The sequence below is a fragment of the Heterocephalus glaber genome, unplaced genomic scaffold (assembly GCF_053883595.1).
Source record: "Heterocephalus glaber isolate CG9 unplaced genomic scaffold, H.glaber_assembly_v1.0 deba00001452, whole genome shotgun sequence".
Lineage (NCBI taxonomy): Eukaryota > Metazoa > Chordata > Mammalia > Rodentia > Bathyergidae > Heterocephalus > Heterocephalus glaber.
The window spans coordinates 11,564,292-11,588,149 of NW_028258302.1; the positions used below are offsets into that span (position 1 = coordinate 11,564,292).

General features: G+C 46.0%; 1 protein-coding gene and 1 long non-coding RNA gene across 3 annotated transcripts; one reads left to right on the plus strand and one right to left on the minus strand.

The window, feature by feature from the left end:
* Window positions 1-104: 104 nt before the first annotated feature.
* On the minus strand, window positions 105-6,483 carry LOC110350435 (uncharacterized). The gene is made up of 3 exons (XR_002397017.2): window positions 6,361-6,483; window positions 334-421; window positions 105-210 (listed from the first exon to the last, which is right to left on the minus strand). It is a non-coding gene; the product is annotated as an uncharacterized LOC110350435 (long non-coding RNA).
* On the plus strand, window positions 6,451-23,100 carry Pef1 (penta-EF-hand domain containing 1). 2 transcript variants are annotated; one of them, XM_004850825.4, is made up of 5 exons: window positions 6,451-6,643; window positions 16,388-16,655; window positions 19,634-19,789; window positions 20,306-20,449; window positions 21,849-23,100. In XM_004850825.4, the coding sequence occupies exons 1-5, from the start codon at window positions 6,620-6,622 to the stop codon at window positions 22,019-22,021; spliced, it is 765 nt and encodes a 254-aa protein (XP_004850882.2). In that variant the 5' UTR covers window positions 6,451-6,619; the 3' UTR covers window positions 22,022-23,100. The 2 variants fall into 2 exon arrangements, with proteins under 2 accessions (XP_004850882.2, XP_004850883.1); XM_004850826.4 differs by having other exon boundaries at window positions 6,452-6,643; window positions 22,102-23,100.
* The last annotated feature ends 758 nt before the right edge of the window (window positions 23,101-23,858 follow it).

The following is a 23,858-nucleotide window of genomic DNA, read 5'->3' on the forward strand; positions in this document are numbered from 1 at the left end:
TACTTTTCCCATTCAATCCCAGAGTCTCAGATTGGCCCTTCATTGTCTGCAGTCAGCCAGTAGAGTTGTGGGGTGCTGCTGTATAGGATGCCCCCAGCCCAGCTTACCTCTTCAGATGTTTCTGATTCATCTTTCGGTTTTCTGGACCTGTTTTCTGTTCTCCAAGGCACCACTGTCACAAGTTAGGGGAGGAGTATCACTCAGCCTCTCCTTTCAAACAAACCAAAAGCAGTTTTGAACACCCCCACTTGCAGCTCCCAGTATTTGGTACCCCACCCACCCTCTGTCCACCCTTCTTCACTTTCTATGACCCAAAGCCAATTCAGCTTGCACCTTGGGAGATGACACCCAGTGCTAGGGTGTGTTCACCCGCCTGGAAGTCCCTTCAAGCATGCAGGCTCTTCTTGATGCTCCAGTAATTCTGTAATTAGAAAACTTGTGCAAACAGGAGGGAAGATAGGCTCCAGCTCCTGCCTAGGCAACCAGGGAATGCTTCTCTGGGAAATGAGATGGAACCTCCTGCCTGCACCAATGTATGACTCTCTTACTTGCTCTCCAGCTTCAGGCAGTGCCTGGCTGGACTTCAAATGACATTTTTCATTACTCAAATGTGCATGATGCTTTTCCTGTACACCTTAACCTAGGCCTTTGGGAAAACAGCTAGGTTGGATCAGTGAGAAGGGGTCGTAGGCAGCCACAATCAGATCTAAGTTTATGGTCCTCCAAGTCCACTGGAGGCTTTGTGATATCTCTCCCTCTCTCTCCCTCCCTCTCTCCCTCCCTCTCTCTCTCTCTCTCTCCATATGTAAAAGGGATAGAAAGAAAAGAGAAAAGGATAGTGAATTGAACCTTATAGAAACATTCCATCTCAACCTACTTCCTTCTGTACTTTTCAGATCTCTTATCCTGATGAGCTGGCTGCTCTGTAAGAAAGGAACAGGGCACATCCAGGGAGAGTTCCAGAGACTTTTACGGGCCCTCGCTTTCTGGAAGGCTTATCCAAGTTGGATAAACTTCAAAGGGATCACAGAACAGGCTCAGAAATGTACTCAAAGTCTAGATGTGTATCCAAACTGCCTGAAGCCTTCATGCTGGCTGTCAAACCTCTCCAAAGCTGGCATTTCCAGCATGTTTCTGGGTTTTCTCTTCTCTGATTGAGCCCCCAAATTCCAGGAGACTGACCTACGGACAGCTTCTCAGAACCTTTGCCATATGTTTTTCCAGCCAGGGACAGAGGTGTGCAGGTGGTCAGAGGAATGAAGTCAGGGAAACTCCTGAGCCCACCTGCGTGCCTCACATGCTGCTTTTAGATACAGGAAGAGTCAGCTCTCACCAGCAATTTTCAGTTAACCCTGGTTCTAACCAAAAACATAAAAAACCAAATACAGCATCTTTACATTGAAGTAGCATCCAGGTTTTGGACAGTGGATGAGGACAGATGTTAAAGCACTCCCATTGGAAGACCAGCTCCCACTCAGCCCAGTCTGTGAAGCAAACTGATGACAGGCCTCATGATTGGGAGCAGGAGAATAGAAGAAGAAGCACAAGCCAGCTGTTGAATTAGGCAGGTTGGCTCCAAAGGCCAGAGGGGAAAATTGTCATGAGGAAATATCAAACTCAGTCCCTTTGAGGGTCAGCAGGGAATTGATCCTTGTAAATGATATTTACTCCTTTACTTTTCTTCCTGAGCCAAATTCAAGCCACTCTTTGGGAATTCTATGACAGGCTAGGCTTAAGCTTCCATGATCTGAGTGCTTTCCTCCCTGGAGTTTGAAATTGCTGTTATTTTCTTGGACCATGAAGAACCAGATGGGAAGCTGAATTTTATAGTCCCTTCTTCTGTGGTCAGCAAAAAAATCTGTGGATCTTGCTCATCAGTTCAGGAGCTGGGTGAGCTGAAGAGAAAAGCAGGAGGGGTCCATGCCTTCCACTTCTCTTCGGCAGCTTTTTTCACATTCCCACCCTGTTATTCTTCCATCTTTATTTCTTAAATCTAATCCAGGCTTTTAAGGCAACACAGAGATCGTTCAGATTGACAAAGTCTAACTAGATGAGTCCATTTCCTCTTCCTACTTTGTGCCAGGAACTGTACTAGGCTCTGGGGAATCCTGAGGCAAACTAGATGGATATGGCCCCTGCTCCCACACAGTTAAGCAATTACAATAAAGTAGGATGATGGGGCAATACCAGGTGCCAGGGATGTGCATCACTGGGAGCACCTAAAGGTGTCTAGAGAGACAGTGATTGATCCAGGCAGAAGGAACAGCATGTGCCAAGTTCAGAGATGATTGAGCTCAGCAGATTGTGATGGGACAGAGGGCAGTATGGTTGGATTGCTGAGCACGAGCGGGGAAGGCACAGTGGGGAGCCACTGATGGGTTTTACACAAAGGTACGTTGAGTCTGGTTTACTTAATGGGGAGTTTGCTGATGGCAATGTGAAGAATGACTGGGGGTGTCCTCAATTTGAGAATCATTTTCTCTGTAAGATGGATGAAAGGCTGATGCATATTTATCCTGCAGAGAAAAATCCCACATTTGATGCCTTCTAGAACTTAAATCTTCTTTTTTGTCATATGTTCTCTGTTACCACAATGCAACAGAATCTAACAATATTCTTACTTCACATGCAGTCAGTCTGTTAACCCCTTATGAGAGTCCATCTTTTTGTTGCTGTCCTGAATAGTTTATAGGAATAGACTGCATCAATGTGCTCTCCCTATGATCCCATAATGGAAGGGGAGTGTGGCCAAATTCCCAGGCCTGCTGTTCTCATTTTTTTGTTGGTTCTGTGAAGAGCTGCAAATCACTCTCCAATTTATAAAATCCAACTGGAATTTAAATTTCAGAACTGGTTCTAAATGGGATCAAAGAGAATTAATTCCATAATAATTAGGGAGGTGTTGGCATTCCTTTTCATTAAGCCACACAGGAGCCTGGCGCTCAGCCGGGAAGCTTTGGGGAGGATGTGTCTTTAGGGGAGGCAATATTTTCCAGTGGCCAGGCCTTCCATTACTGAGATCTGCTTCACCTCTGATGGGTCAGCCACAGGGCTCCCATGAACACAGGTGCTCTGTGCTTTATAAAGGGCTGGAATCTAGGTTTTCCTCTTTGGCTAAAACTGAAACAATAATAGGAATGTCCCCACCCACCTCTGTCTGCGGAAGGTAGTTGAGGTTTGGAAAATGAATTGTTTTTCAGCCTTTGGAAGATTCTGAGTTCTCTTTCATCTAGACCCTCCCAAAATAAACACACCTGGGCCTGCTGTGGGTCCTCTGAGGCATAGCCCTGGATGTTGGCTTTGGTTGGTGTCTGGCTGCCTGATTTGGATGCCTCTGCCTCCCAAATAACATAGACCTCCAACAGAAAGCTCTCTTAAGTCTTTAGCTTGGCAACAGGGGTGGGAGTGGGTGCAAAGAATTCTTATAGGCAGTGAAAACTCAACACCTAGAATAGAGCCTGGCAAGCCTTGAGAGTAGGCTAATGTGTTTGTGGAATAAATGAATGTGAGTCACACGACCTCAGTTAGCAAGCCAGGTGTCACTATTCTCTCTCTGGACTAACATCCCCTTGACCTTCAGCCCTGCCCACGCTTCAGAACTTCCTTTCTGAGATTTTTGCAACTTGGTCCCACCAATATTTTTTGGACTGCGGGGTCGTGAAGGTAAAGAAGACCTGAGACCTACTAGTAAGTACTGAGTGGTTAAAACAGTGTGAGCTTGGGTTCAAATCCTGAATTCTCCCTTTATCCTTTTGATATTAAGGAAGTCACTTAGCTTCTCTGAGCCTCAGCTCCTCAGTATAAGTGAGTAATAGTATTTATTTCAAAAGACCATGGTGAAAATTAAACAACACAATACTTAGCACAATGTCTGTCACCAAGTAAATACTCAATACATCAGGGCTGGGGATTTAGCTCAGTGGTTCCGCCGCCTGCCTCGCAAGCGCAAGGACTGGAGTTCGATCCCCGGTACCAAAAATAAATAAATAAATGTTCAATACATGATGATAATAATAACCACTAACATTTATTCAATTCATGACAGGTCCTATTCTGGGTACTGAGGGTAGAGAAGTGAATAAGAATCCTATAATACCCATGTAAACCTTACAAAGTGCATGCAAATCTTGAAAGAGGGCAATTCAAATAGTAATGACTACTATGAAAAATAAGATACAGTGGTATGATAGATGACTAGAACGTACATGGGGTAGCAATGTACTTTTGATGAGATGAATTTCCTCACCTCCCCAAGAGGTGGTATGTCAACTAAAACCTGGATGATAAGGAGGAGCCAACCAGTGGAAAGCCAAGGGAATAGTATTCTAGACAGAGGAAAGAAGAAATCCAAAGACTTGGAGTCAGGAATGAGCTCAGTATGTTCCAAGGGTGGTGATCAGGCCAGTGTGGCAGGGATGAACTGAAGAAGACAGCAATGGTTGGCAGTGAAGCTGGTGACACAGGCAGAGTCTAGGTCATGTAGGGCCATGAAAATCATAAAGATGGTTTAGATTTTATTATTACCATGATGGAAAGCTCTTGGAGGAGTTTAAGCCAACAAATGACATTATCTGATTCACATTTTAAGATAATCACCCTGGCTGCCCTATGGAAAAAGAAGTGTGGGGAAAAGAGCTGAAAGTAGAGACACTGGTCAGGAGACTATTGCAGTGATCTAGGCTATAGATGATGGTGTCTTGGACCAGATAATACAGACTGGAAGAAAAGAATAGATGCAGGTATATTTTTGAACTAAAGCAAATGGAGGTGAGGGAATGAGTAGAGAAACAGTCACCTAAGAAAGATACTAGGCTTTTGGCCTGAGAGATTGGGTTTTCTAAAATGGAGAAAGATGAGTTTAGGGGAAATATGAAAGAGAACTCTTATACAAGGCCAGCTGGAATATGGCACAGTGACAGTACCACATACAAAAGGAGACTGGCAAGAGCGGATAACTCGAGCTGGATGCAATGTGGGAAAGTTGGGGTAAGGATGGGATTGGAATTGAGGCTTAGAGGACTGGAGACAGGAGTGGGGCCTGCTAGTCCAGGTGAGAGGAGTGGTTTGACAATAGATTTAGGCATAAACAGGTACAGTAAGCTTATTTATCTTTTTCTTTCCTTCATTTATATATATATTTTAGACAAGCCCTCACTAAGTTGCCCAGACTGATCTCAAATTTGCAATCCTCTTGCCTCAGTCTTCCAATCAGCTGAGATCACAGGCTCACAGGCTCACAGGCATCCACCACTACATCTAGGAAGCTCATTTTCACATTTACATATTTGGGGCTGGGGATTTAGCTCAGTAGCACTGTGCTGGCCTCACAAGCACAAGGTCCTGAGTGACATCCTCAGTACTGGAAAAAAAAAAATTACGTATTTGTCTCTGACAATTGAGGAAACTGACTTAGTTAAGATAACTTGCCCTAGATCATATAGTTAGGAAGTAATAAAATCAATATCCTCACACCAAAGTAAGAGTGCTGAATTGTGGAACTGATCATAGGAGTACAGAGTGGGACATAGACTGGTGCTGTGAGAAAGATTTAAAAAGTGAGGTTGGGCCAGATTGTGAAGGACCTGGGATGCCAGGTTGGAGACTGGCCTTATTTTGCAGGTGTAAAGGGGCATGCGTTGCAGGCGGTCCAAAGGGGAATCATCACAATCAACACTGTGATTTTGTAAAGTGCTAGATTCGTAACCCTAAATTATTCATTTATCTACTTATAAAGTGCAGTGTCTGCATTTTAGGTACTGGGTATAACGACAGACAAACTTGACACAATCCTGGAAGAATATAATAAATTAATCGAATAAGCACGCCAACAATACAGTACTGTGTAGGCCTTGAACCCCGAGAGGCAAGATTTAATGTTGAGGTCTCTTGGGAACCAAGAGCTGACCTACTACGGGGACCAATCTAGACTTTACCGCTGAGACCTAAGCACTGAAACCAGTTCTAGGCCACGTTTTGTTGCTAACTCATTGTGAATTAGAACAAGTAACTCACTGCCTTTCTGGGCCTCAATTTCCCCATTTATGAAGAAAGAGGCACTAGATCATCTAATTTTCCTCCTACTCTGTCCATATGGATTTTTTTCCAAAGACCACAGATCTGTATCCCACCTCAAGGCCACTAACATGCCATTAGAGAGGCATACTCTTTTCTAGGATGCAAGGGTTAGTTCCTCGTAGTCATGGCAACCGCCTGGGCACTCCTTAAGCGGAAACTTGGAGTGACGACAGTTATACGCCAATATTATGCGTCTCATTTGCCAAATTACAATATGGCCGCCGCAGCGACAACTGACCCAGTTATTTCACTAAATATCTCGGCCTGAGCAGCCCTGAAACCTACCCTAGGTCAGAAAATGGAGAGATAAGTGCTCCAATACAACCATCAAGACTTCCGGACAACTGCACCCTGCCCTTACGCCTCTGATCTGTCCGGTAGGCACCTGGCCACCTCTCTGTAGCGTCACTTCCGCCGGCCGACTTTGCCAAGGATTGACAGTTTGTTCGTCCAGTCAGAAGCAAGCCCGCCTCTAGGCCCCGAGAGGGGCAGCTTTGAGGGCAGAAAGCTCCGCCTTTCGCCGACGTGTGACGTCAGAGTCGCCATGGCAAGTTATCCGTACGGGCAGGTGAGTGTGTGAGGGGCCCGCGGATCCAGGTAGGGGGCGTGCCAAGCCCAAGCTGGGTTCACCCGGCTCTTCTTCCTCCCGGCTTTCTCCGCTCAGTTTACACTTCGAGATTCGCTTCAGTGAGGCCTCACGCCGGAGAGAAGGGAAAGGGGACTGCTGGTGGCACCAGGCTCACGTCACTCAGGACCACGCGTCCGTGAAGTAGTGTCGGGCCCTTTGACGTCTCGAACCCGAGGATTTGGGAACTTGAACCCCGCAGACCCAGGCGGGCCCGGGTCTGAATTCCACACCCTCCTAAAACTATAGGCGTCATGGGCGGGGTGATCAAAGCTGACAAGACCTTTAGAGCTCTGGTTCCACCCATGACATTTAGGACGTCCGATAAAAAACACAGACTTTCTGACCACCCTACACTGCATCGCAATAGTCAGGAGAATCCGTGGTTGTAGCAGGCTTCACAAGTGACCTGGTGTGATCACTGATATAGTCCAACGTCTGTTTCACGTGAAGGAAACGTGAAATCCAGAGAAGACACAGAATTTATCTGAAGTAGTTAAGTAGTAGAGCCAAGATCAGAACCTGGGCTGTCTGCAAATGCCTCTTCCTCACTTGCCAGTCCATCCCGAACCAGCTGAGAACCACAGCAATGTGGTTCTTTTTTGAGTGACAGAAGGCTAGGGTGAAGTGCAGTTTAGAGCCAGAAGTAGATTCATATACTTAGTTTTGAGCCCTTGAACGAGATATTTTGCGTGTGTGTGTGTGTGTGTGTGTGTGTGTGTGTGTGTGTGTGTGTGTGTGGTGGTGGTGGTGGTGGTGATACTGAGGATTGAATCCAGGACTTTTATACTGAGCCGCATTCCCAGCCTATTTTTTTTATTTCGAGATGGTGCGGGGGGGGGGGGTTCCTCACTAAGTTGCTGAGCCTGGGCTGGCACTTGTGATCCTCCTGCCTTAGCCTCCTAGAGTGCTGGGATTACAAGTGTACATCACCATGCCCGGCTAATATTTTGCCTTTCTAAGCCAAAGTTTCTTCCTCTAAAATATGGTGAAATAAAGCCTACATGGAGCTGTTAGGAAAATTAATGAGATGATGCTTGTAAAGCACTTGGTACAGAGTAAGATGTAACATGTGTTGCCATTTAGTATTTTGAGTTTTACTAGAGTCCTAGAAGGTCAGTCCTGGGAGGCCCTCAAAACAGTCTCCATTTTAGAGGAGGACATAATTCAGAAAGGGATCCTGAGTTGCCTGAAATCACATCGTAATTTAGAAAAGAAAACTCATGCAAGAAAAACTGGTAAACAAGATCAAATGGGATCTTAGCACACAACTAACCATAGCCACATGGCAAAAAGATGTCTTAAGGGTCCTTGCAGGAATTGCAGCTCTGCACAGTTTACCCAGCAATTGGATCTCCATTACACCAATCGTGAAGGTCCTTAGGTATGCAGGGATTCTTACCGCTAATCTCCAGCTGAGGAACAAGCCCAGAGAGGTTACACGGCCTAAAGGTCACACATAGCAAGTGAAAGTGAGGCCAGGGCAAGAATTTAGAAGTCTTTTTTTTTTTTGCATACTTAGCAGAGGTAAGAAGAGAGTCCAGTGTTGCCTAGGGTTAGGAGGAAGTGTAAGGCACTAGTGTTTCCCAAACTACATTCCATTTTCTGAGTCTTTTGAGATGTTAATAGGTATTTTGTGTTTTGCTTTATTTTTGCAGTACTGAGTATTGACTCCAGGCCCTTTGTATGGAGCCACATCTGCACTCCTTTTTTATTTTGAGACAGGATCTTTCTAAGCCACTTAGGTGCCCAGGCTGGACTATAGCTTGCAATCCTATTGCCTCAGCCTCCCAGAATGCTAGGATTACAGGTGTGTGCCACCATGCCTGGCAATAGGTATTATAAATAGAGGAGGATTCTAAGGTCTTACAATCTTGGGAAGTTTGTTAAATACAGCTGAATAAATTTGTTCATAATAGGGAATTTCAGAATTCTTAATTTGCTAAATGTATTTAACCATAGAATTACCGCCCCCCCTTTTGTCTAGTCATTTTTATGACACTGTAGTATTCCTGAGGAGCATAATTTGGGAATACATTGCCATAGTGCATTGTTTCTCAGTGACTGGTTTATATCTGAGTCACCTGAGAGCTGTTAAAGACCATACTCTAGTTGGGTGGGGTAGTACATCTGTAATCCCAGAACTCTGGGAAACTGAGGCAGAAGGATCACAAAATTGAGCCCAGTTTAAGCAATTTAGTGACTTAGCGAAACCCTGTCTTAAAAGAAACAATTTAAAAAGGACTGGATATGTAGCTCAGTGCAAAGGCCCTGGTTTCAATCCTCAGTACTGCAAGCCAGGTGTGGTGGCACACACTTGTTATTCCTTCACTTGGGAGGCCAAGGCAGAAGGATTGCCACTAGTTTGAAGCCACCCTGGGCTGCATAGTGAGTTCAAGGCCAGCCTGAATTACATAGTGAGACTCTGTCTCAAAAAAACAAAAACAAAACGATCCTCAGTACCACAAAACAACAATAAACAAAAACAGAACAGTAACAAAAACCCATAATTTTGGGATCGAACTCAGAACCTTGTGCTTTTGAGGCAGGCAGTAGCACCACTGAGCTAAATCCCTGGCCTCTAGAAATCTGTTTCTTAATGAGTTTTGGGAATAGTTTGTATGCATCCTAGAAGCAATGACAGGCTAGACAGAACTGGGCTAGAATCCTAACTCTACCACTTACCAGTTATATACCCTTGGACAAACCATCTAAAGGCTCCGAGCCTAAATTTCCTCAGCTGTAGGAGAAATAATAACCTGTAAAAAGGGATGAAATGCAACAAAGTTTACAGGGAGCTTGGTGCATTGCTAGTACATGAGGTGGCAGCTTTTGCTGTTGCCTTTACCATTACTATGCCGTGCTGCCTGGGCTTATGCTTGGAGTAAAATATTGAAAAGTATATGGAATAGGATAGGAAATGGTGCTTTTTTTTTTTGCCATGTTATTGTTGTCTGCTTCCTTGTCTCAGGTGTTCTAAGAAAGGAAACTGGTTGTTTTAAGTCATCCAAAGGCTCAGACAGTGCTGCCTTCCCTCCACTCACTATATAGCCCTGGAGGATTCCAGCCAATTGCTAGGAGTCACAATTCCTGTAATTTTCCACTGCCTCCAGCCCAGGGTATTCAAGCGTGGACTGGCTGTTGGAATCATAAAACTCAAGCACCTTTTGGTCCTGTGCTTGAACCAGCTTGATGTTTTTCAGTGTTAATATCTTGGTCTCTGAGGCCAGAGAAATTTGTCTTCAAGTTCCTGCTCCTCCACTTTCTTACAGAAGTTTGTTGTAGGGATCTGAAGCACAGTTTCCCCTTTTTTAGAATGAAGTCATAATAGTACCTATCTCAGAGTTACTGTAAATATTAAATGAGAGAATCCATGTCTAATGCTTGCTGTGGTGTTTGACATGTAATCAATACTCCAAGTGAAGTGGGAGAGGTAGGGGAAAAGAAAGAAGGGAAAAGAAAAAATATGAGAAAAGGAAAAAAATGGAAACAAAGTCTTTGCAAATGGGGAAGGGTGGAGGCGGTAAAGGGAGGGCAGGGGAAGGGGAAAAAAATAAGGGCCAAGATACTCATGTAATAGTACAAGATCCCAATGACGTATGTAACTGTATTTTATACCTAAAATGTACCAATAAACTTAATGGGGGAAAATAATAAATAATAAAAAAATACTCCAGGTGAGAGAAGGCAGATAGGTAGATTGCACAATCAGTATGACAAGTATACTACTAGGACAGCACAGAAGGGATACCTAATTCACCAGGAATGCAGGAAGATTTCCTAAAGGAGGTGATGTTTAAGCCAAAAGTTACATCACTAGTGGCAGTTAGCTGGGGGAAGGAATTGCATAGTAGTAGAGGAAATAGCTTCACAAAGACTAGGAAGCAAGACAGCCCAGTATTTTGAAGAACTTTAAGATATCAGTGTAATAATGAATAATACAGTAAAGGGGCAAGAAGTAAGACCAGAAAGGTAAGCAAGGACCCGATCTCAAAGTGCCTTTTATGCCTTTGGGCTGAGAGGGGTTACTTTATCCTAAGAGTAGCAGAGAAGCTGGTAAAAGGTTTTGTTTAATCGCCCTTTCTGTGGGTCACTGTGAGAATGGATTGATTTTCAAAGCTATTGAAGTAAAGTAGGCTTAAGAGAACAAGAACCTGGTAAAGGTTGGTTTGAGAAGCTTTTGGGAAGTAGAGTTAAGAAAACTTGGTACCTAATTAAGAGAGGAGGAAGGAAAGAGGAGGTCCCCAGGAGGGCAGTGAGGCTTTGGGTTTGCAGGTCTGTGTGGCAGAGGTACCAGAAAATGAGAACACAGAGGGAGGGATAGGGTTGGAAAGGTCAGGCGGCTCTTGGATATGTGGATTGCTCAGGGGAGATGAAGCTAGAGAGAGATTTTGGAGTGTCAGCACAGAGGTAGTAATTGAAATCTTGAGACAGTTTTTGGCTTATTGTTCATTGGTTGCATGTTTCTGTCCTTTAAATATTTTAGGGGCCGGGGATTTAGCTCAGTGGTTTCACCACCTGCTGCGAAAGCACAAGGACCCGAGTTCTATCCCGGTACCAAAAAAAAAAAATTTTAGAAGGCTGTGCTGATGCGTGCCCAAACCATTCCTTCTGACTTGTGATTGTTTAACCCCTTAGTTTGGGCTCCCCCTTTTCCAGCAGGCACTTGAGGGGTATCTCTGGGGTGCGGGCTTAGGTTGCAGCCTCCTCTCTTCCTCATCAGGACTCAGCATGGACCAGCCTTTGATACCTCTGAGCCTCACAAGAGTCTTGGGGGCAGAAGGATGAGCCCTCGGAGCTAAAAGAAAATACAGGGCTTTTGGAATGGGTTATTTGGGAGAGGTGGGCTTCATCACTTGCAAGATTCCAGATGGTACTGCACAGATTCATTATGACTGAGAGGCTGGACTGAAAGGTCTTTTGGGTTTCTTCCAATATGTGGCTCTCAAACTGGATCTAGGTGCTAGAGTGAAAAAATAAGATTCTTCCGAGACACCTTGATTTCTGGGCCTGAAGATTCTGAAAGACTGCGTACTCCAACCTTTCCCTCTACCACTATCTGCTCTAGAAAGCCATCATATTTGACAGACATTTAGCACAGTCCTGGTGCCTGTACATGCTAGGCACTCATTCATGCAGACATGATTTGAGTCCCAGCTCTCCTATTCTAGCTGTATGACCTCAAGCACAGTATTAAATTCTCTAACCTTAATTTTCTCATCCCCAAAATGGGGAAAGTAACACTTACCTCCCAATACTGAGGATCAATGAAACCTGATTGAACTGGAAGCAATTAATGGAGACTCAATAACTGTTGTGTCCCCGACCTTCCCAATATATCAAATATAGCTTATTTGCAATCAGTGAAGACCTTTAGAAACCATGGCTACTGAACTGTTTTTTCCCCCTATTTCACAATCTTGGTTTATCAATATGAAATACTCTTGGAAAAACTCTTGAAAGAGTTGGCAGCATGAAGTGATATAAAAGAATGTGGAGTCGGGAACACTGGTTTTTATTTCTGATTCAAACTTTTACTAACAACTCAGTGACCCTGGAACCTGCCTACCATCTTCCCCAAACTTCATCTCCTGTCTGTATTCCATCTCAGGTGGTGGTTCTGCCTGCTGCATCATGTGCAGGCTAGAAACCTGAGTCATCCTAAACACTTCCCTCTCCTCACTCCCCCCTCCATCTCTTTCCTAATCTAATTAGTTGCCAAGTCATGTCTAGTCTATCTCTGAAATAGCTTGAGAATCCATCCTGTCCTCCCTGTTCCTGAGTCTGCTGTCTGGTTCATTCCCTGCCTGCCTGGCACCTGGGCTGCCACCACCCTGCTAGCTCATCCCCTACACTGCTGGTTAATTCTCTAAACAAGGCTTTGATCACATCCCTCCCTATTGGAAACTTCTGTGGTACTCTGTTTTCTCCGGCATTAAGCCCAAACCCTTTAAAGTGGTACTCATTTGTTCAAATACAGCGAATCCTTGACTTACAAACTTAATTCATTGGTGAGGGCTGGTTGTAACTTATGGTGGTCAGTGAAGGCTCAGGCTCCTCTACACAGCCTTCAAAGTCTCTGTCTCCTGTATGCAGGCAGATCTTGGTGTCCTTGGACGTTGGCCCAGGTTTTCTTAGTGACCCCCACACAGGAAAGGATATTGTAATGTTCTTTCCAGAACTCTTTAAGGGTTAAATCTACATCTGAGACCATCTGGAAGCACAGGCAGCCAGCATTTGGGTCGTAACTCAAGACTTTGTTCATAAGTTAAAACTAAAATTCCGGTCATAACTCAAGTTGTTTGTATGTCAGGCTAGTCATAACTTGAGGGTCCACTGCATTTGTGGAGGCTTACAGGTGCCAGGCACTGTGCTGGACCCTGGTTACCATGATTACTGAGGCCCAGTGTCTGCCCCGGGAAGCTTACTGTTGGGAGGGAAATAAAGTTAACTTAGCTGCTAACTGAAAGGTGATGGAAAAGGTGGTTGGTCAAGGAATGTGTAAAGTGCCTTTATGGATTCACACGGGCTTCTTTTTTTCAGCCCATTCCCTGACCACATCATGTTCACTCATAAGTCAGTACTGTCCTTCTTCTCCCTTCTGTCTGGAGTGTCCTTCCCTGCCTTCTTTTAGGGGGATGCCTAGGTATCCTTCAAGTACCAACTCTGATATTACTGCTTCCTTTTCCAGGAAGCCTTCACGATTCACTTTATGCATTGCTCATGTGATTGCTCATTTATTCATTCAGCAAACAGAACAGATTCCTTTGTCCATGTTGCCTTCATAGCATGTAAGTAGATTTTCTGCTGGCACTGATCAGATTGTATCATAATTATGTGTGGGCTACTCAAGGTTAAGGTCCCCTTTAGTTTTGTGCTCTCAGGTTGTGCTCTGTAGTTACTTGCTGAATGAAGTCATTTCACAGCTCTGGACTCAGTTTCTTCATCTGAGGAATAGGCCTATTAATATCGTCCCTTTTTCTATTAGGGGATTATTGGTGACATTCTGCCAGTAGTGTTTGCATATGCAAAAGTGCTTCATAGGGGGTTTGGTGTGGGACAGAAAGGAGAGGGTTTTGTTGCTGCCAGACTGCTCCAGATGCACAGGCCTTACAGTATAATAGTTGGAAGGGCAGGTACTGCCTGGGTGTACCTGCTTTGCTGTTCTGGGAGCATTTCCCAGATGGGAGAGCTGTGCCTCAGGTGCCCCTGGCCAGGGAGAGCTTTGCTCACAGGGCTTCTGGAGGAGCAGCTGGTTCCTGGCTTGGTGTCCAGCATGTCCTACCCTGGAATCCTGTGTCCTGTTGCTTAATGAAGGAGCACTGTATCAGAAGGCAGTGGGAGTCATTTGGTGTGAGCTGCTGTGGGGGAAGTAGTCCTGCCCACTCCTGCCTTTTACTCTCAGGGACTTGGACAAGTCCCTTTCCCTCTCCCAGCCTTAGTTTCCCCCTCTGTAAAGTGAAGGTTAAGTTACATTAGTGGCCCTCGGGTGTCTCCCCTGTCATACCTGTCCAACTCCCTTGAGAATCTTGTTAATTTTGAAGTGCAAGATAAAATGTCATTTTATTGTGGAACCCTTCTATGATTTTACCCTCTTTCTTTTGCAGTTCCATGGCAAGTGTCTTATGTGTTCATGTTAAACACAGTTTTTTATGGCCTTCCAGTAGGTGTTACAGGGTATCCCCATACCCTTCTGTTAATTGTGAGTTCCTTCAGAATATCTTACCATCTTTTTTTTTTTTTTTTTTTGGTACCGGGGATCGAACTCGGGTCCTTGCTCTTGCGAGGCAGGCACCGGAACCACTGAGCTAAATCCCCGCCCCTACCTTACCATCTTTAAACCCGACAAAGTTTACCTGGCCCAGGACTTTGCTGATAGTAGCAATTCATATAGCAAGAACAGTAGCAGCAATGATTAATTGTATCATTTGCCTATTCCCAGCATTGTTGTAAGAACTGTTTTTCCTCCATTAGTGGTTTTCAGACTCTTTTGGATCATTCTGAGGGTTCTTCCAAGTCCTCTCAGAATCTAGCAGGGCAGGAGGCCCCTATGGTTAGGGCTCTAGAACTCTACCTGGCTTCATCCAGATCTAGTTTATTTTGATCTGTTTTGTCATTTTATCAAAGGATTCTTTAGCTAGAAATTAAGCTAACTGAATTTTGTTACATATATTTCATGTAATACATGAAACAGTCCAATGAGGAAAGGATTATTATATTTGTAAAGAGGCAGGCATGAACTCAGCTGTTAAGAGCAGCGTTTTGAATCAAGATCTGTCATGACTTCATCGTCTGTGAGAGTCTTGCTACTAGGAAGCTTCCAGGGAGGAAGAGGCCCCATGAGACTGAGTCGGAGAGGTGGCAGGGCCTGCTTCCTGCCCTCCCCTGAGTAGCCTCCCTTCCTTGGGCAAGCAGATCCCTTTTAGATGAAGTATGAGTTTGGCCTTATCCTTGAGAGTAACTGTCTCAGGAATTATCAAACACAATAAAAAGAGAAAACCTAAACTTCCAGTGCTAGGGCACTGGGGCACCTACAGGTTGATCTAGAACATACTGGAACCTACACTGTCCTCAGAACTTGGCCAGCTGCTCTCTGTGTGCTTGAGCTCAGCTGGGCTGCAGATGTGTTGGTGATGTGCTCTTCCAGGCCCTGTGCCAGCCATTTAGGGACATGTAGTGGAACCTTGCCAGCTTCATAAGTCACTGGCCTATGGCATGTAGAGATGGACCAGAGATGCACTGCTCCCATGTATGTTCTAATGCACAAATGGCCTGGCCTTTGAGCCGAGAGACCTGGATTCTTTGCCTAGCCTTTCCCATAGTCTATGAATAACTTCTCTCAACTTGAGTTTCCACTTCTACAGAAAAGGACTATTATTAATAGTTAATGTGTATCAAGTACTTACTCTGTGCCAGGCCCTATGTGAAGTACGTCACATAACTGGTCTTATTCATATAGTGGCTGAGGTAGATAGACACTGTTATCAGTCCCATTTTATAGCAGAAGATTCTGAGGCTTAAGAGGTTAAGTCATTAGTCCAGTTGGTAAAAAGTGGCAAAACCTGAACTTGAACTAATTTTTTATACCATTGTGCCATAAAGACTTAGGAATAGATCTCCCCTGCCTGCCTCAGAGATGTGAGTGAAGCTAGGGAAATGTTTTTATATCTTGACCTAGCATAAAGTAAGGAAGACGTGCTGTGAATTTATATGTGTAGACACAGCACTGGGCACTGATGAGTGTCAGGCCTGTGGGGCAAACGAAATCTGTGCTGTGCATTCTGCAGATGAAGATGGGAGTTATATAGGGTGAACATTTAGAACTCTCTTTGATTCATTTGACTACTCATTTATATAATAAATATTTATATCCATTGTGCACCGGTAGCTGGTGATAAAGTGGCAAACCAGATGTGATCCCACCTTTGTACAACCCCATGGTGTACAGAAAAGGGTAGTCAGGAGGGCAAGATTCCAGCCCTGACTCTGTAGGTCAGTGGCAGTGTGACCCTGGATAACTCATAGCTTACTCAGAAGCCTCAAGTTTCCCATCTAAGCAAGGGGATCATAATTCTAACCCTGCCTATAGAATCAGTTGAAAGAATGGCAGTGAAAGTGCTTTATAGCTATAAAGTACCTACTATGGATAGTTTCTGGCCTCATCATTCTGACATATCCTTCCTACAGGGCTGCCCAGGAGCTGCAGGACAGGCACCTGGAGCCCCTCCAGGCAGCTACTACCCAGGACCTCCCCATGGTGGAGGACAGTATGGCGGTGGTTATGGAGGTCCTGCCCCCGGAGGGCCTTATGGACCACCAGCTGGTGGAGGGCCCTATGGACATCCCAGTGCTGGAACTCCAGGGGGACCCTACGGTGGTGCAGCTCCAGGGGGTCCTTATGGTCAGCCACCTCCAAGTTCCTATGGTGCACAGCAGCCTGGACCTTATGGACAAGGTAAGTAGTATCTTGGATTCCGGGTGCCTCTGACTTGCTTCTGCATTATCAAAGCTCATCCTTGTCCTTTTTGTGGGTATGCAGGTATCCTGGTCTCTGGCACTTTTGCATTTTCCTGCCAATCTGTTTCAACAGAATGAAAAGACTGTCAGCTTTGCTGTGGTACCAGCAACTCTCAAATCTCCTTGGCTCACAACAAGCATTTATTTCTGTTGCTTGCTCATACTTATTTACTCTTGCTTATGTGTCAGCAGCTGTAGGTTGGCAGCTGAGTTTCTGTTCTATGTGTCTTTTCATTCTGGGATCCAGGCTGAAGGAGCATCCCTTATTTGGGATGTATTATCCTTGTGGCAGAGAAAAAGAGAAGAAAGCTTATAGAGATGGTCAGTGGCTCTTAAAGTTGCTGCTCTGAAGTGCCACGTGTCTATGTTCTTTGGGCCAAAGCATATCCCTCAGTCAGATCTGATGTCAGTAATATGGGAGTGGATGCTTGTTTCATGGAGGAGCTCTGTGAGCCACCAGGTAACCAGAGAGGATGTACAATGCTTTTATAGGGGAGAGGAGATTGATAAATAATTGGAGACAGCAATGTACTCTACTGGGAGAGAAAGCCCATTCCTATGTGAGGGAGACTAACTGCCGTTACAGAAAGGCAAGACAGTGTAGTTGTTGAAAGGTTGGCTTTCAGGTCAAACCATCTGTGCTCGCTTTGGCAGTACATACATTAAAATTGGAACGATACAGATCAAACCACCTACTGGCCTGACCAAACCATTTCATCTCTTTAAGCTTCAGTATCCCCATCTGTAGATGGGGGCAATGCCATTACCTCCCATGGTTGTTTATAAGGATTAAATGAGAAAGTGTCTGGCTCATGAGAAGGGCTTAGTAAACAATATCCTGTGAGAGGATTCCTTCTAGGGTATTCTTGGAATGAGAAGAATTTGACATTTAATATGATAGCAGATGTGACATGAGCTTTACCATTAAAAGGTCCTGAGGCAGACAGGAGGATGAGATGGGAAAAGGAACAGCAGAGAAACTGAAGGTGAGGTGCTAGACAAGACTGGGGAGGGGAAGGAGCTAGGAGATTTAGTAGGTGCAGAGAGCCTTCGCTGAGAACTTTGATCCCAGTGAGATTTCTGAGCAGTCAGACAGGATCAGGGAGAGCAGGTGCCAGCCCCATACTTACCCCCAAACTCATTTAGGTCAGCTCCTTCACAGAGTGATTGTTCCCAGGAGACTAAGCCACCAGCAAGGCAGCCTGAAACCACTTTGGTGCACAAGAAGGGCCTCCAGGGAATGCCCTACTGGGAAGCAGGCAGCATCGGAGTATTTTTACTCAAGCAGGTGGCCCTAGGGAAGACGTTCAAACCTTGGGGGTTCTGAGCACTGCCAACCAGTGGCATTTATCTTCTCAGAGCGCAGAGCATCTGGCCATTTGCTTTCAGCCCAGCAGTGCCTCAGCAGATTTCCCCATCCTTTTTAACATCTTGTCTCTAAGCCCATTGGAGGCCACTGCAGGGGAAGGAGACCCTGGTTCAAGGTTCATCCCTCCAGGCCAGAGGTTAGAGGTAATCTCCAGGGCTGGGTAAGACTGAAGTGGTACCGCTCACACCTCAGCCACTCACCTTCGGCTGCTTCCTTTTGTTTAGACTCCACTGACTCCTTTCCAGAGCAGCTAGCGATACCCCTCTCTCCCATGCTCTGCCAGCAGTCCTACATAAAGCATGATCCTTGCATCACCTGCATTGATGTCCCTGGGAGGTACCACCTTCATTGTTTGAGTACCACTGCTCTGGAAGACGGATTTGACTATTAGAGGTACCCTCCGCCTGAAAGAACATTCTGAAGGCCCTGTCAGCTTCCTCACCTGTTATCCTCCCACCAACCCAAGACCCCACAGAGTACTCTGAGAGTACCCTGTGCCTTTGCCATCCATCTGCTCTTTCTTTTCCCCATCTCACTCATCATCCTTTTAAATTCAGTTGAAATAGTGTTTCCTCTGCGAAAATGTCTCTAACCCCATCCCTTCCAGGGTCCTTGCTAAGAGCCTTATTTTGCTGTTATCATTTAATAATTAAAACCATCCTGGGAAGTGGGTTAATTTTAGAAATGGGAAAATCAGTACTCAGAAAGTTACACATTTTGCTTAAAGTCACACAGACTAGTAAGGATCAGAGCCAAGATTTGAACCAGATTGCTTTGATTCCAAAGCCTGAGCCCTTCTATATAAACCACAAGGCCCACACATTTTGCAAAAACTCTCCTGTCAGGGGCTGGGGATTTAGCTCAGTGGTTCCACTGCCTGCCTTGCAAGTGCAAGGTCCCAAGTTTGACCCCTGGTACCAAAAAAAAAAAAAACAACTCTCCTGTCAGGGATGTGGCCTTTGCTCCCTCGTGACACTGCTGTTACAGGAAGATAGGTGGAACCTGCCTGGATTTCCCATCCAAGGTCAGACTCAACCCTCAGTCAAGCAAACCTTTTTCCCTCTGGGGTCACTGTTGGGCCTGGGCAGTGATTTCTATCCTCCACAACTGCCCATGGCTGTCTCTGCCACTTTTCTTGTGTGAGCCCCTTTTGTGGCAGTTAACAGTCTTAAGTTTTTCATAAGTTAGATTTCTCCACTTCTCCGCTTTCATCTTCCACCCCATCTCTCAGCTTACCTTTTCTAGAAATCTTGATGTGCTAGAGGGGGACAGGAAACATAAATCAAATAGAGAAGTAACTGGGGCACTATTCAAAACGTCTGAAGGATTCTTGGAGCAGAAACCAACTGCAGATGCTTGTAAGTCTACTGAGGGCCTCTTTCATCATAGTAAGAATGTCAGCTTGATGGAAAAAAGGTAGGCAGATTTGTGAGGCTTTGTGGGTAGGGAAAACCTGTAGCTGGTGAGACACTGAAGCTTCCTGGCATTTTTGCAGGTTGCCCTTTAGACCTGGACCTGACTCCCTGGGTTCTCACCCCTTTCCCCAGGTGGCACTCCTCTCAATGTGGATCCTGAAGCCTACTCCTGGTTCCAGTCTGTGGACTCTGATCGCAGTGGCTACATCTCCATCAAGGAACTGAAGCAGGCTCTGGTCAACTCCAACTGGTCCTCATTCAATGACGAGACATGCCTCATGATGATAAGTGAGTCCTGGCCCTTCTCTGTGGGCTTGAGCTGGGGCAGGGCCACCTGACAGTTGATAATAGATGGGCAGGCATCCACTCTGAGGACAACTCCTTTGGCCAAAAAGGAATCTGGGTTCAAAGAGAGAATCTCTGGACTGAGAGCTCTTTCCCTTGAATCTTCCTTAAGTTCTAGTCCACTGAGTTATATATAGATTGACTCAGTTTCTCATTCTGCATATAGGAATTCCCTCCCCTGGTAGTAAACAGCAAGGGTTGGGGTCTGCATGGATCCAGGTCTTGGGATTCAGCCACCACACCAGCAGAGAAAAGCACTCTGGTTTGGGTGGAACTAAGGGTGGCTGGTGTGGGGGCTGGTGCTGCATTTGGTGCTGGTATCTTAGGCACAGGCATCTGGGCCTCAGGTCTGTGGTTCTGTGGAGTCTCCCAAGCCAGCCTGGGGAGAAGGGCTCCTTCAGTGGTGTGCTTGGTCCTCAGTCTTGAAGCCTTCCTCTCCTCCTCCTTGCTAACCCTCAGACATGTTTGACAAGACCAAGTCAGGCCACATTGATGTCTACGGTTTCTCAGCCCTATGGAAATTCATCCAGCAGTGGAAGAACCTCTTCCAGCAGTATGACCGGGACCACTCAGGCTCCATCAGCTACACGGAGCTGCAGCAAGGTGAGGGCATGGCAGGTGCATGGTGGGCAGGCCAGAGGTAGACTCTTTTACTCCCTAGGATGGAACAAAGGTTTTTCTCATTGCCAGATATCCACCTCTACCCCAAAATGTCCTCAATGTAGGCCCACTTACCCTACTGCTGTGACCTGGTTGGGGCACTAAATCAAGATCCAGAGCAAGAAGGGATTACTCCTAGAATGAGGGCTGGAGCCCCTGGTGGTAGGACACCAAGCCAGTCTAGCCATGCTGGGTGACATATCCCCAGGTGGCAGGGAGCCTAAGGGATGGAAACTTAGTGCCCTGGGGCACATGGAGACCAGTGTGTTTTGTGTGGTTGTTTCCTCACATTCCTAGCATGGAAGATGGAAAGAGCTCTGTGCAGGGGCTTAGAAAGATGGGCTTTATTGCTACCTCTGCCAGAGGCAGTTTCTTTCCCAGCCGTGGGACCCAGAGCACTCTAAAACTTGCAGTTGGCTAAGGTGACCTGAATGAAGCCACAGCTCCATCTCTGTTTCTAATCTGACTCTGTAAGGCCAGTAGGGAAAAGGACAGGTGGCTAATGGAACTGTGGGAACCCAACAAGAGAGTTTTGCCACCTAGGAGGGGGAAAGGGCTGCCAGAGTCCAACCCCCTGCCCTGGCTGTGGGTTTCAGTCAGACTAAGGGAGTCTGTGGTGGGCGTGAGTGCACAATATCTGCCTCTGGTAGAGAGGAGATGATCATTACTCTTGCCAACTTCTGCCATTGATGTGGGTAAGGGTGACACTAACAGCAGCAAAAATAGCATTTAGTGAATGCTTGCTATGCCTCAGGCATTGTAATAAGCATTTTAAAAAGATGTATAGAATTCATTCTTCCCATGCATTAGATCCTGTTTATTATTATTCCACACCCTTTGATGACAATCTCTTATGGTCTCATTTCTACAAATGAGAAAACCGAGGCTTAGTATACATAACTTGCCTAACGGCCCACAGAGCTAAAGGAGAGCTGAGATTTAATCCTGGGCTGGTAAGTTATGTGGAGAAGAAGACAGGAAGCAGCTCAGTGGGAGATGATAGTGCATACAGGCTGTGATCTTGGAACGGTCCAGCAGTCCCATGTAGGGAGATGATGATTTTATTAAAACAACACTTACTGAGTGCCAGGCACTGTGCTAAATACAGGACATAGTCATCCCCTTCAATTCTTACAGAACCCACTAGGTTAAGTATCAGGCCCGTTTTAGTGGTAATACGACAGAAGAATAGTGAGGCTAAGCAGCTTGCCCAGGCCATTTAAACCCTGTCCTGTGCCACCTTGGATGTCTGCCCTAGGCAAGGTGGTCCCAGGGAGCTTGGGCTTCCTTCTGTATGCAAATGAGCCAGAAATGATCACAGATAAACCACTGTCATCTCCAGGACCTCAGGAGCCCAGATTAAACAACAATAAGAGATGTTTGGAAAAAGAGAGAGGCCTTCCAGCAAAGGGAAGCAACCAGACAGGGTCCTGTTATGCTCCTGACATCTTGAATGGATCTCGGGACTTCAGTGTCTCTTCGTGCTTCTGTGCCAGTCCTCTCAAAGTGCCCTGATCTGCTGTGCTCCAGTGTTGCCGGTTGATGGAGGTGCTTATAGCAGGCTTTTGTCTGTTCTCTGTGCCCCTCTTCTCCAGCTCTGTCCCAAATGGGCTACAACCTGAGCCCTCAGTTCACCCAGCTCCTGGTCTCCCGCTACTGCCCTCGCTCTGCCAATCCTGCCATGCAGCTCGACCGCTTCATCCAGGTGTGCACCCAGCTTCAGTTGTTGACTGAAGCCTTTCGGGAGAAGGACGCCGCTGTACAGGGCAACATTCGGCTCAGCTTCGAGGACTTTGTCACCATGACAGCCTCTCGGATGCTATGACCCAACCTCCAAGGACCTCTCCTGGCTGTTTAGCGTGGGAGAAGCATGTGGGATTCTCTTTTTTTCCTGTCCCTTCTAGAAAGAGACTCTTGCTTGCTTGATGCAGCACAATTCCTAAGGGTTGGAAATCCTACACCAGAGCCACCAGATAGTGAGGCCCTGTGACCACACAGGTAAGAGCCTGACCTAAAATAATACTGGAAGTTGAATGTTCCGACAGTCCTGAATGGTTGGATGGCACAGCCTTGCACCAGGGGCAGCAGGTGCCAGTCATAGCAATGGAGTTATTGTCTGGCCAGCTTGCTCTGGCCTCCAGCTTTCCCCTCTGTACCCTGATGCTAGTAGTAAGCATTCATCAGCCTCTTAGCATTAGTGCCTGTCTTTCCTCACCCAGGCCATCTTATCAGATGAGCCCAGAGCTCAGTTTCTCTAAAATGGAATCTGTCTGAGAATAAGTGAGATTTCCCCATGGGACCAGTGGCTTGGATTTTCTCACACCCACCCACAAGTCCTTGTGTATAAACTTCTAGATGCCTGGGGCTGTCCCTGCTCAGGAAGTGTGGACGAATGCCCTCTGGGCATCTTTGGCCAGGCAGTTGTCCTCTGAAACTTGGATCCCTCACTTGCCTGCCATGCTTTGCTCAGCTTCAGTCTCTGGGGGGCCTTGTCACCCCTACTGCCAATGCTTTTTTTTTCTCTCCAGTTTTTTTTCACGTGGGGCCAAAAGTCCAGTGAAATTGTAAGCTTCAATAAAAAGATACCATTCTAACTCTGGAGTCCTTTGTTTTCCACCAGGACTTCCCAGCTATAGGTTCATACTCGTCCATTCATTCACTTATTTATTCTTTCATTCAGCAAATACTTAAACAATACTGTATACCAAGCCATACAGAAAGAAGCAGTGAGGGTGGGGGAGCATGCTGGGGCTGATGGGGGCTCCTTTCATTTGCCAGGGTGAAGCTCGGGTGGTGGGCCTCTTGCTTCATCCTGCCAGGTTCACTTCCAAGCGGCTGAGCATCAGCTCAAGAAGCTGACTGGGTTTCACAGAAGTTTTAGGCTGGAAGCAGCCACCCCCAACTTTTCACATCTTGGCCTTTTTACTTTCTCAGGCTTGAGTTTTATCTTCCAGACAAACTCCATTTATGAAGTCATAACTTTTCCCCCATTTTATTAAGCACAGACATCTGTACTTGCCAGTCGGATCTCTAGATCAGCATGATACCCAGTCTACATAGGAAGTTTGTAAGGAGCTGACAAAATTTCAATCAAAAGCTGAAGATACCAGACATTCTAGTTTGCCAAGGGAGCCTTATCACTGGTAATGGTGTGATTATCCTTTGGCTTTTGGAGATGAAGATAAGAGGTTTGAGCCCTCTCCTCCCTGCAGTGCAGGGAGTAGCTACACCTGTTCAGCAAGCCTGTGAGGCCCAGCAGGCAAGTCAGGTTCGGCCAGTTCAGCTTCCTTCTCTACATTGCTGTGCCACTGGAATCCAGAATTAGATGGGATCTAGTTCCCTGAAGCCAGGA

Excerpts from the sequence above, each read along its gene's own strand:
- Pef1 (XM_004850826.4), top strand. The coding sequence starts at position 6,620 with ATGGCAAGTTATCCGTACGGGCAG. Across the intron at positions 16,656-19,633 it reads GCCTGGACCTTATGGACAAG|GTGGCACTCCTCTCAATGTG; the intron begins GTAAGTAGTATC and ends CCCTTTCCCCAG. Across the intron at positions 20,450-22,101 it reads CTACACGGAGCTGCAGCAAG|CTCTGTCCCAAATGGGCTAC; the intron begins GTGAGGGCATGG and ends CCTCTTCTCCAG.